Genomic DNA, 12,918 nt, shown 5'->3' on the forward strand with positions numbered 1-12,918 from the left:
GGTTTAGGCCCATCTCTAGTTTCACTGATTTACTTTTTTCTTCTTTGATAGATAGCAGAGCTGAGTCATGAGATGATTATGGAAATAACTGCTCTAAGAGCCAGACTCACTAATCTAGAAAAAAAAAAAATCTCTGTCTCAAAGAGGAGATAAGGAAAGAAGTACAAGATGAATATGAAACGTTAGTGCAGAATCTATTTGTGACTTGTTTACATCTAAAAGTAAGTACAAACCAAGTGGGTATCTGATAAGTCCCTTTTAGTTGCCATTGTATTATCTAGTATGTGGCATAGAAAGGAATGAATTAGAGAAATGGGCCCACAAGCTAAAGTGGATGGATGAATTACTGTTCATCTCTTTATGTACTTTGGGAGTATCTTGGGGAAATTTTCAGCTAGGGAAGTATGCGGATCTAGTCTGATGAAGAGAAGGTACATTTTATAGGGGACTAATATCCCATTAAAAAGGGTGGGGACACTTGCTCTTTTTACCCACAGTGGTGAGAATGTTTGTTTGTTTTTAAATTAAACTTTAACTTTTAATGTATATTATTTTTCTTAGTAACCTAGGGCCAACTTGTTATGCCATTCCTCATGCTGAGTAGTGCCTTACTTCCCAAATGATTCCTCTTGTTGATTTCACTTGGGCTATTTGAGGAGTAAGGTACTACGCAGCAAGGGTGATGGTATCACAATCCAGCTTCTAAATTGAAATGTAAGAAAATTACTCACTTGATCAATAACCTGTTCTAGAAGCAATCCAATACATAATCTTGGGGCTCTAGTTCAGGATTATCAGTGAGGTATCCACAAGCCCATTAATGCCCCAGAGGACGGCAAGGGTGGTAGCAGAATTACTTGCAGTCTCATCTCCCCACTCTCACTTGTTGTCTCTAGCATGAATCCATTTTGTACCAAAAAGCTTGTTCTTACAACATGCTACTCATTCTGTTAAAGACGTGTGTCTTGTGCATATTGGTAGCGTATCTACAAAGCTATGCAACTGAAATGACATGGGCTAGAATGTCTGGCTAGGGGAAGAAATCTGCTTCCTCATTCTGATACTTTATGACTCTGGGAAATATTATCAGATAAAGCTTTCAAGTAGGAACTAAGATACTTCTCATACCTTCTAAAATACTGTGTGCAAGGGACTCCATAGGGCCTGTTAGTCCATGTTCCTCTTTTTCCAGCATCTGATGAGCAGAATACAATCCCATTAAAAGGTGGTAAAAAAAATTTGCAGAGAAATGAAGGTCTTGCATATCTTATAAAAAGAGCCACTAATTCATTTAAATGCTCTGCTAGATGCATTTTAGTGAGTTAACTGCATATTTTTATATGGAAGCATTATTTAGACTATAGTTTTATTAAGTTCATATGCATGTGTCTTCCCTCCTCCATAATGTTTCTAATTGCAGGGGAAGCTAGATGACTATCGCCTTAATATGAGCCGACAAGTGTTTGAGATCATCAGTGAAGTGAGAAAAGAAGGGGTTGACAATATGATTGATTTGAAGAAAAAATTTGGTTCCACTAAAGATGATGATGGATTGAAAGTACATTTATCTAAAGTAAGGGCGGGGTTTTGTTTTGTTTTGTTTCTTTGTTTTTTAAGTGTAGGAATTATGGGCCCAAACCAAATGCCTGGATCTAAAACCTACTGAACTTTTGTGGTGGTTTTGACTCTGAACTTGGCAACTGTCTTGTGTGTCTGTAATGGGCTGACCCAAAAACTTGCATCCTACTCCTGGTGAACTTTGGAGAGGTTGAGTTCTTGGTCTAAACTTTGCAGTTCAGGTCCATCTGAAGTAGAAATGAAAATGGAATTTAACCATAAAAGCAAAAGGACATTGTTATTATTTAGAGCAGATGATGTTCTCAGCACTGGACAAAAAGAGAGAGAGAAAGAAATTAGTATTCTAGGAGCTTTTAGTCTGAAATTTAGGAGGAGAATCAACATGAGAATAGACCCTTGTTCACAGGCAGACACACACAGGCCCCAGTTCAGCAAAACACTTCAGCACTTGCTTAATTTAGCACAAGTAGTCCGGTTGTAAGTCAGAGACTACTCATGTGCATAAAGTTAATCACACGTAAGCACTTTGCTGAATAGCAATGGGGACCACTCATGTGCTTTGCTGAACTGGGGCCATAATCACTAAATCAAGTAATCCTATCTCTCCATAACTAGTCCATAATCTGAAAATTAGGTATCCAAAAGGTCAACATGGGGGGGGGGGGAATCTTATACATCTGAGAAAAGCTACCATAAATTCCATTTAACTACACATGAAGTGCCTACCAGCTTTTGGTCACGGTGGTAATACGAATAATAAGTAATAGTGCATTTAGCCAAATCATTAGCTCCCCAATGAAGAAGATAATCCAGTGAAAGAAACAAACTTAGATCATTTTTATGTCCAAGGCTAGTTCAATTCATGTGGGAAACTTGGAAGAATAGAGTTGCTGATGAGTCCATCAATTAAGTCAAATGAGACCATCTTGGTCTTCCTTTGTCAGACCAGAATCTAATGTCTAAATATCTAAATCTATGATAAATTATAAAAATACACCACCTGGTCTAACAAGTGCAAAAACATGTGATGGGAAATGTAAATGTAATGTGGCCACCCAGACCCATCCATCTCAAGAGTACAGGTTTCATCAACAAGCCTCCCAGCTGGGGCAATGTCAGGGAAAATAGGGTTCAGCTTCTCATATATCTTCTAATTTTGCCATAATGCTGGTAGGTCATCCTTATCAGGAAAATCGTAAGTGGGGTGAAACAGGGTACTGAATATGAACCAATGAATATGACCCAAAACCACCATTTGGGTAAATTTGGATATCCACAGAAAAATCCATGTGTTTTATCTCAGTTAGTAGTGTTTTATTTTTACACAGTTTACCTGTTTGTTCATTTTCTGTCTGTGGGCAGTGTTCACTTCTGTTCCCTCAGACGTACAGTAACTGAAGTTCATTTTGAAAAGTGCACTGGTTTAAACTGCAAAGTTTGAAACTTTGGAAGTTCAGATCCGTTGGAGAGAAAACATATTGTAAAAACATTGCAGGTTGCTCTAAGGGAAAGTGCCATTGTAAGAAGTCTTTCTTAGTGACTGTGATAATGTTGTCTTTAGCAAGAGCAGCTGCAGTTCTTGCAGGATGAAAACACCAGACTACATGAGCTGGTGTGTAAGCTGAAAGTCCTAAGCTGTTGGAAGCAGACTATTCAAAAGGCACAACTCTCTGTAAAGCTGAGAAATGCAGAGAAGGTGAGAAGTCCCGATTCCTTCATTTTTACTATTGTCTTTTTTTTGTTTTCTGCTTAAACTAGGGATCAAATTTGGCCAGCTCGCAGTAGCTAAAAAGCCAGTACTCTCTCATGGTGATTGTTATCTTGTGCTCCAAATTCTAAGCTTCATTTTAAAAGAAGTAAATTATGGTTGTTCACAGTCCAAAGGTTATTTTTACAGAGTGTAAACCTGAACAGAGATGTCTGCCTCAATCAGCAGACAGTCTGAAATAACTCTGAGAAGTACTATGAACAGCCCACATTCACCCCATCGAGGCATTGACTCCGAAGACTAATTTTGACCATTTATATGTCAAAATTAACTATTTCACTACTGATCAAAGCAAATGAGACAGAAGAGGGACAACAATATTATGAAGATATGTATAGTCTAGTGGGAGAGGATGGGTATTTGTTTGTGGACGTAGTTTGGGAAAGTACTGCTTTTTTTGGGTAGAGGGGAAGGCTTAGGATAATTTGAATTCTGCTTTGGTGTTGTCAAGGTTCCTTCCCCACTCTGAACTCTAGGGTACAGATGTGGGGACCTGCATGAAAACCTCCTAAGCTTATTTTTACCAGCTTAGGTTAAAACTTCCCCAAGGTACAAACTATTTTCCTTTTTCCCTTGGACTTTATTGTTGCCACCACCAAGTGTCTAACAGATATATAACTAGGAAAGAGCCCACCTGGAAACGTCTTTCCCTCCAAAATCCTCCCCAAACCCTCCACCCCCTTTCCTGGGGAAGGCTTGATAAAAATCCTCACCAATTTATATAGGTGAACACAGACCCAACCCCTTGGATCTAAAGAACAATGAAAAAGCAATCAGATTCTTAAAAGAAGAATTTTAATAGAAGTAAAAGAATCACCTCTGTAAAATCAAGATGGTAAATACCTTACAGGGTAATTAGATTCAAAACATAGAGAATCCCTCTAGGCAAAACCTTAAGTTACAAAAAGACACAAAAACAGGAATCTACATTCCATTCAGCACAGCTTATTTTCTCAGCCATTTAAAGAAATCAGAATCTAATGCATATCTAGCTAGATTACTTACTAAGTTCTAAGACTCCATTCCTGTTCTGTTCCCGGCAAATGCATCACACAGTCAGAGAGCCTTTGTTTCTCCCCGCCTCCAGCTTTTGAAAGTATCTTGTCTCCTCATTGGTCATTGTGGTCAGGTGCCAGTGAGGTTATCCTAGCTTCTTAACCCTTTACAGGTGAAAGGGTTTTTCCTCTGGCCAGGTGGGATTTTAAAGGTGTTTACCCTTCCCTTTATATTTGTGACAGGTGTGCATGGTGCTTTTTATAGAAGGGAACTACAGGGTATTTAAGAAAAGCAGAATGGGATACAAGGTTCTCATTTAAATTAAGGAAAAGATGGATTAAGCTCAAAGATTACTAAATTAAACCAAAGTGCAGATGAATGGAAAAAATATGCCTTCTCTCTCTGAATGTGGTTGGACAGAAAGAAACATATAGTTTACTGACAGTTACATGGATTATTTGGCTCTATAAGCCAAACCAAAGAAAGGCAGAATGATCATACTTGTTAATTTAAAATTAGTAAAGGCAGAATGGTGTGTGTGTGTGTTTAAACCAATGTACAACTGTATGTGCATACACTTTGTTAATTTATGTCAAGGAGATGCTAAATAGGTGGATGGATGATTGATTAATCAAAAAAGAGACTGAATTAGACTTCTGGCTTGTGGATTTGAAATAAAACGATGGCTCTCTATGACTTAAAAAAAATTAAAACAGGAAAAATTAATGGGAATGTTGGTTTTGTTAGTTTAAATTGAGACAGCAAACTAGGTAATATATATGGTTGACCATCTTAAAAACTGAAGAGGGTAGAACAGATTCTCAGCTGTGTTAATTCATACCAAAGAAAGCCAGAAAGGAATCCAATAAGTGTTAACTTAGTGACAGGAAGGAAAGAACAAAATATTGCTTTGTATAAAGACTTGATGCTTATTGTATAAAAAGTCATTTTATAAAGCGTTACTTTACATGATTCAACTAGCCAAAACAAATGCATGGGCCTGACTTGCTGTGTGCTACTCTATGAATTCTTGGCAAGGCTGAAACTGGAGCCTGCATGTTTTTATTTCATCTTGTAGTCCTAGGGGCAGGTCAAGATTTATTTACAGAGCGAGAGAAGCGCAATACTGCAGATTACGTCACAAGTGAGCAATATTCTGTTGCTCTGGTTGAAGGTGCACCCCACCATGGGTCAATGCAGTCTCTATAGCTTAGGGGCGTTCCTGGATTCCTCATTGACGCTGAGCTCTTGCATAGCAGCATCTGTGAGTAACACTTTCTACAACCTTCACTTGGCTAGGAGTCTCCGTCTCATCCAGGTGAACGATAATTTGACCTCAGTTATTCATGCCTGCATCACGTCTTGGCTGGACTACTGCAGAGTGGTTTTCCTGGGCATGAAACCTTCAGTATTTAGGAAATTCCGACAAGTACAGACAGCTGCAGCTCATCTATTCAGCAACCTAGGCTACTGCAAGCACAGCAAGCCTATCCGCTGCTCACGACGCTGGCTACCCATAGAATATCAAATCAAGTTGAAGATCTTGGTCCTTATTTTCAAGATGACCCTGGGCCTAGGCCAGGGGTGGGCAAACTTTTTGGTATGGGAAACTTTTTGGTATGAGGGCCACATCGGGGTTCCAAACTGTGTGGAGGGCCAGGTGTAGTGTATTAAATTGCTCCCTGTAGGATTGTGCTACTTACATTGTACTATTTACAGCTGCCAGTCCTGGTGCTCGGAGCGGCATGGTAAGGGGGCAGGGGGGGTTGGATAAGGGGCAGGAGGTTCCGGGGGGCAGTCAGGGGACAGGGAGCAGTTGGATAGGATGGAGGTTCAGGAGGGGTCAGGGGACAGGAAACAGGGGGTTGGATAGGCATGGGAGCCCTGGGGGCCCTGTCAGGGGGCGGGGGTGTGGATAGGGATTGGGGCAGTCAGAGGACAAGGAGCAAGGGGGTTGGATAGGGGTTGGGGTCCTGGGGGGGCAGTTGGGGCAGTCGGGACAAGGAGCAAGGGGGTTGGAAAACGTTTAGAAAATGGCAAGTGAGGCACTAAAGCTGTTTAACAACCAAAAGGATTAAAGAATACATATGTTTCTGCTGAGAAGAGAGGGGGGAAAAAAATTGGGCTGACCTTGTGATGTGGTTCAGGATTATGTATGAAGTGTCAGGTACATACCGCAAGATCTCTGAGACTCGTATAGACTTTTTATCAGAAGCACATGTGACCATTTAATCATAGTATCCTATAACATATTGGGGCCCTCCATGCAGGATGGAAAGTCAGTGGCTACCATTCTGACGTTTTATTATTTATGTGGTGTAACATGGGGCTTTAAAAACATGCAAGAAAAGAAGGACCCTTCCCTCAAGAAGAATTTACAATCTACATAAAATCGATGCAACAAAAGGACTGAGTAATTATCTTTGGTATGCAAGGAAGGTACCTATAGCTGCAGTGGGTTTGAATATACTGGAGTGAGGAGAGTTACTGAGGCAGAAGACAGGGAAGGAGGGTGTCAGGGTATGTATTACCCAGCCATGATGACAACTGAAGGTAAAAGTGAATGCAGGGCTGGCCTCAAACACAAGCAGAATAAGTGGCTGCTTTGTGCCCTACTCTTTGGCCTGTGGGCTCATGTGTCTTGTGTACTCTGCAACTAATATGCAACTCATGATCCAATTTTTCTTTTTGTCAATTCAGGGCTGGCTCCATAAATCTGCTAGGCCAGTCCTGTATGAGTGAGTGAGTGTTCTATGGCAGAGAACACAAAATGGGATGGGAACCAGTCAATGTAAATTCCAGAATCAAATCCAGCAAACCCAGTTTCCCACAGAATCTGACTGCAACAGGATTCCATTGAACTTGAGGACAAATCTATTCATATTCAGCCGTACTGCGAGTTCTTATGAGTTTTGCTCACCAAAGCAGGACAAAATGATAAAGCTAATCACTGAACCGTGACAGATTATTTCCTGTAATTACTGAGGTTTTCTTTGCAAGTGATTATATCCCAGGTATCAGTATTATTGTCTGCCTGTCTGTAAACTTGCTGATAAGATTTCACTTTTAATTGAAACATATATGAATTAACATTCTAGGTGATAGTTGAAAACATTGAGATCTGATTCTACTTCAACTTTAATGGGAGTGTTTTATCCGAGTAAGGACTGCAGGAAACAGTTTAAAGGAGATCTGCAAAGGGAAAAATTAGGCTCATGCCTTTTTGTATGTATGAAGGAGTCCTGAATGTGGAGGCTATGTGGATTTGTTGTTTTCAGGGGTGGGGGTTGGTTCTTAATTACATTAGAAATTCAGATCATGTCTAGGTTAGAAGATCAGAGTTAACTTGAGTGGTCAACACCTGAATTGGCTTAGCCTAGGTATGAGCTGCAAAGCCATACCTTTGAGTTACTGTGTCCTCATTGGTGCTGCGCTCACCCATCTTGAGGCATATCCCAGGGTTCTTTGTACAGCAGGAAGCTGATCTGCTCTGATTCTTTCCCAATGAATTATGGAAGGACTAGACTCTGCTTCTGGACACACAGGGGAATTGTGGGAAAGCACTGGAAGACTATCAATACTTGAGTGATTTAGCCTACATCCTCACTGCAAAGTAGGAAGGTTACCAGCCTGAGTGAAAACAGCACCAGAGCTCTAGCTCATATACTGAGTAGTGCCAGCTAGCCTAGATTTTAAAACACCCACAAACTCAGGGGCAATACCTGAGTCAAAGTCTGAGTTAACTCTACAGTGAAGATGTACCCAGAGCATGAATGAAGAACTGTTAAGAGAGTGAGAGACCCTTAGTCAGTCTGGTTGTTTAAAACTTTTGTTTGTTTTATTAACACCTATTTAACGCTAGTGATTAACGTTTTGAATACAGGAAGACTTTGCTAAAAATTCAACACCCTCAGCCTTTAATAACATGTTAAGAATTCAAAATAAATGTATCCTATACCTCCTGCTGGTCCTCCAAAAAAACCAAGGAAGATCAGATTTTGTATTCCTGATATTGCTTAGGACCAGGGATCCTAGAAATCTATTTGCCATGGAAAACGTGGCATTTCCATTTTTACAGAGAAATCTGTATTTTTTACATTTTATGAAAATATAAAAACATATATTAACTTTTAATTCTACTTTACTGAAAGTACCAGTGTCACTTATTCAATGCGCACAACCTCCTCCTCCTGTGGTTGATTTTTTTTAATGTGCTGTAAATTTACATAGCTAAACATACTCCAATAAGCTGCTTCCAACGTACAGAGGTTACTCAGTGGCATATAGGGGTTTGTGTTTTAATGCATCTCAAATTTCACTTCAGCCTCCAGATGTAAGTAATTAAAGTTATGAAAAGAGGCCACAAACTTTAAAAATCACCCTTACAGACCATGTTGCTGAGTTTGGCCAGGACAAATTTCAAGTTGATGGTAATGTGCATTTCTGTACTGTATGTGACAAGGCTGTAGATTACATTTGAAGGCAGACAGTTGAAGACCACGAGGAAAGTGCTAAACATAAATGGAATGAAAAGAAATGAAGAGGTTGAAACAGCAGGGTCATCAACTACAGCAAAGAAACAATGCACTGTGACTGGATCATTCTATTCATTTTATTTTATTATAATGATTGATGGCATTGGTAGGCTTTGTACTTGCTTTAAAAAACTGTAAATGTATCAATAAAACATTGTGTTCAACTGATACCTATATATATTGTGGCCAGGAAAACTAAGGTTCAGTGTTTCATTTTAATTGAGTAAAAATGTGAATTTTATGGTTTGTTTTTTTCTTGGAGAATTTTTGGTTTTTTTTAATCACAGAAAACTAGGATCTCTTAAGGGCTTATCTACACACAAGTGTAATATTTTAACTACACTGGTACAACCCCCTCGTGTGGACACCATCGCCAGTATAAAGGTGCTTATACTCATAAGGGTAGGATGTAAGATATCCTTATGCTGAGGTCTGGTCTACACTTAAAAGGTAGGTTGGCATAGCTGTGGTGCTCAGGGGTGTGAAAAACTGACAGCCTAAACCCCAGTGTAGATGCAGCTAGGTTGAAGGAAGAATGCTTCTGTCATCCTAGCTATTGTCGCTCAGGGAAGTGGAGTTCCTAAAGTGATAGAAAAGAACTTTCCATCACTGTCAGAAGCATCCTCACTAGAGGCATAGCTATGGTGTGGTAGCTGTGCCTCTGTAGTGAAGACATGGACTCATATAAGTTGTACTAACCTTGAATATGTTGGTAAAAATGTATATATACCTATCACATACCTAACCCAAATAGTTCTATCCATACAAAATCTGTCTGTAAACCAAGCTTTAGCAAAAATGAACAGAAACATACCAAACAAGCCCCCAAATACAAAAACCCCCAAAATCAAACAAGCACCCCTACATTTTTCAGGCCTTCTTTTTGAATCAGAAAGAAACAAAAAGGGACTCCCGCAACTTATTAAAAATCCCTTGCAGGTCACCTTTCAAGTAATCTGGTGCTATTAACAATAGAGGACCATGGCTTTCATTCCTTAATTTTATTACATTCTTTTTGTTAACAGGAGGCCCTTCAAAACAAAGAAGAGTGTTTGAATGCCAAGATGCTGGCAGAGCAAGAGGTGTTTTTATTTCGTCAGCAGCTGGTGGCTGTAAGGAAGGCTCTGGCAAAATCTCAAGTAGACAATGAAAGACTAAAGAAACAGTTAGATAAACAGGTACCTAAAATAACGGTCCTGACTCATTCTACGAAGTGGGTCAAATTATCACCTCCTCTCAATACCACTTACTTCAATAGAGAATTTTACCCATTGCCTTTCAAGAGGGAAATACTTCCTGAAACAATTGAGGGACAATTGAAAACTGAAGCTGAAGATGTATATATTTTGACTCTACCAAGCCATACATATTGGTTTGAGCGTTTTTCACATGTTGTAGTCAGAGAGAAATATAGACAAAAGCTGTTAGGGATCATATTTAAGATTTATATCACCTCAGCAAAATGACGATCAAAGATTTTAAAGGGTTATTTTATGAAAATGAAGCTGTAAGATGAAGATGTGAACTGTCCAAGAGCCTAAGAATATCTTCTAGATGCTAAATACCTGTATTAAAAAATAACTCCAGTAATCTATTGCTGATAATTATTTTACATAAGAGAGAAAAAGAAAACTCAATGTTTATTCCCACACACAAAAAGTTTAACTTAGGCCTTGTCTACACTAGAGGGTTAATTTGATGTAAGTTAGGCAGTTTAAGTTATGTAACTTACCAGAGCAGGGAGCTCCTTTCCAGGCATTGCTTAAAGGTGATGTGCAAAGGAGAAAAAAGTGGGTGTCTGCTCTATTTTGTTTCTGTTTCCAGGAAGTTTGAGGATTGGTTTGTTTTTAATTCTGCTTGTTTTTCTTACATGAGAAAGGAATGAGTCTTTCAAGTTCTGTTGCCTGACATATTGTTGTTTTCATGTTATAGAAACACTTGCTACAAGAAGTAGAACATAGGATGACTCAAGAAGCCCGGAGCAGGCAACAGCTGGATGTGATGAAAGCAGCAAACATGGAGAAGATGCTGGAAGACATGGGGCAGAAAGAACAGAGGCTGCAATGTCTGACTGAAGATGCTGAGAAATCTTCTAGAACAGTGCAGCTTCAGCAAAAACGGATCAAAAAAGAAATGCGGCAGGTAAGCGCCTAACTACACCTTTAAACACTTCAGCATGTACCATGTTGCTAAGGAAGCTAGCATTCCTTGAGAAATGTATTAGGGCCTCAGTATTGGTTACCAGCTGCATGTCTTTCTCTGAGCAATGCTGAATGCATCCCCTCCAGTGTCCTGGATTGCACAGTATAATCTGGATTTTGGGAGTTATTGCCACCTCCTTCTGCAGCCCTGCCAAACTAGGAGATGTTCTGAAACGAGAGACATCCCCATAGACTGCCTTTGGGTCTAAGGAACAGTGCACTGGGTTGGGGGCTAGGAGACCATGTGGTCTAAGCTCATCTCTTCCAAAGTTTTTTATATTTGTGTGTACTTCACAACTCCTACTATTGAGCATGGCCTTGAATCCCTGTCCTCAGAAGCAAGTATTCTCCCCATTTTACAAATAAGCTAATGGAGAGGTCACACAAGGTCACTTCTGACAGAACTGGGGATAGAATTGTGTTTAAAATGGCAAGCCTAAATCTCCTCCACACATCCACAATGTGCCAAACCTAAGTATTTGTAAGCACTGCTCTAACCACTAGATCATGCTCCCTTCCTAGAACTGGGAGTAGAACCCAGGAACACTGATCTCCAACATTCTACCATCACTTAGCAAATAGTTGTGTAATCCACTGGCACATGTGTGTCACATCCCTCGCTAGCTGCTGGTCTACAGAGAGGATAACACGGAATTCTTTAGCTCTGTAATAGGAATCTGAAGACTGAGGGTTCAAGTCCTGCTGGTACTTTGTTTGTACATTGTGGAATTTCTGTCCTTCCTGATTTCTTTTTAAACAGTTGGTTTAATGAGTGAGAAAACCTCCTTAAAAACTGCTTTATAGTTAAAAAGCCCCCAAACATTATACCACAATTGACCGATTAAAATGTGTAACAAAACACAGATATAAAATGTTTCAGCCATTTGCGTCACATTGTGGTTGCTTCGATTACACACTGGCAGATTTAAGATTGAGAGGTATGACTGAATGGAATGGAGGAGCTCAGGAGTGCCTGTTAGTTAACCCACTGGTATATTAAGTCTTCTCCTGCATTGTCACGTGAACTGTAAATGAGGAAATCCATTCCAGCAGTTTCACCATAAACTCATAAACTTAGAAGTTACTAACATTTAAATGTTCTTATTGGGTGAAATCAAACATGCAGTACTATATTTAGTATAAATTATAGAATGGCTAATCATTCCCAACAGCACAAGCCTTTCGCTTACAATAAAAGTTTGGCAAATTCTACTTGATTAAGTTGTTTTTTATGCAGATTTTACTGATCTTATCTGATTATATATTTTGTGTTTAAACAGTTCTGGATGATCTAGATCCTTTTGGGAGATTTATTGATGTATAAAGTAGATCCAAGAGCACCTTGACAGCCAAAACATACACAAAACAGCTGCTGTTTTGTGTATAAAACAAAAACACATGGTTTTTCATCTTCAGCATATCTTAATGCCATTACTATGGTATAATAACAAAGAAATGGCTTGTTGAAACTAGTCCAGCAAATACAGGGCAAAACCACTGATTCAGGGCAAAGGAGACACAACCAAAAACTAAACACCTTGGTCGCTGCCATAGATTGGTCATTTTTATCTCCACTCCAAATGTTTACTATTGTAAAAAAAGAAACATAATTAGCATTTATGGTAATTATCAAGTCTTTGATACTATAACACAAGTTGTATACAGCCATTGCAGACAGCATACATAGCTGGCATGTAGAAATTGTATTATTCCTTTGCTTTATCTACTTTCTATCTGACACGATTAAGAGGCACACATCCATTACCAGTGGTTCTCATACTGGGGTTCAAGGAACCATTTTTGATGGTCCACTGAATGAAACATTTTGGGACACAGACAG

The 12,918-nt window shown here is 39.4% G+C and overlaps 1 protein-coding gene across 1 annotated transcript in view; it reads left to right on the forward strand.

Annotated features, from left to right (window-relative positions):
- Positions 1-12,918, forward strand: part of LOC140908914 (coiled-coil domain-containing protein 162-like) — a 24,608-nt gene continuing 11,690 nt past the window's right edge. Inside the window, exons 1-5 of the mRNA XM_073336988.1 lie at positions 1-221; positions 1,421-1,573; positions 3,140-3,274; positions 9,903-10,055; positions 10,810-11,019. Coding sequence (XP_073193089.1) covers positions 1,448-1,573; positions 3,140-3,274; positions 9,903-10,055; positions 10,810-11,019 — 624 coding nt within the window. The 5' untranslated portion in view covers positions 1-221; positions 1,421-1,447. The remainder of the gene's footprint in view (positions 222-1,420; positions 1,574-3,139; positions 3,275-9,902; positions 10,056-10,809; positions 11,020-12,918) is intronic.

This window comes from Lepidochelys kempii, chromosome 3 (genome assembly GCF_965140265.1).
Source record: "Lepidochelys kempii isolate rLepKem1 chromosome 3, rLepKem1.hap2, whole genome shotgun sequence".
In the NCBI taxonomy this organism is placed as follows: domain Eukaryota; kingdom Metazoa; phylum Chordata; order Testudines; family Cheloniidae; genus Lepidochelys; species Lepidochelys kempii.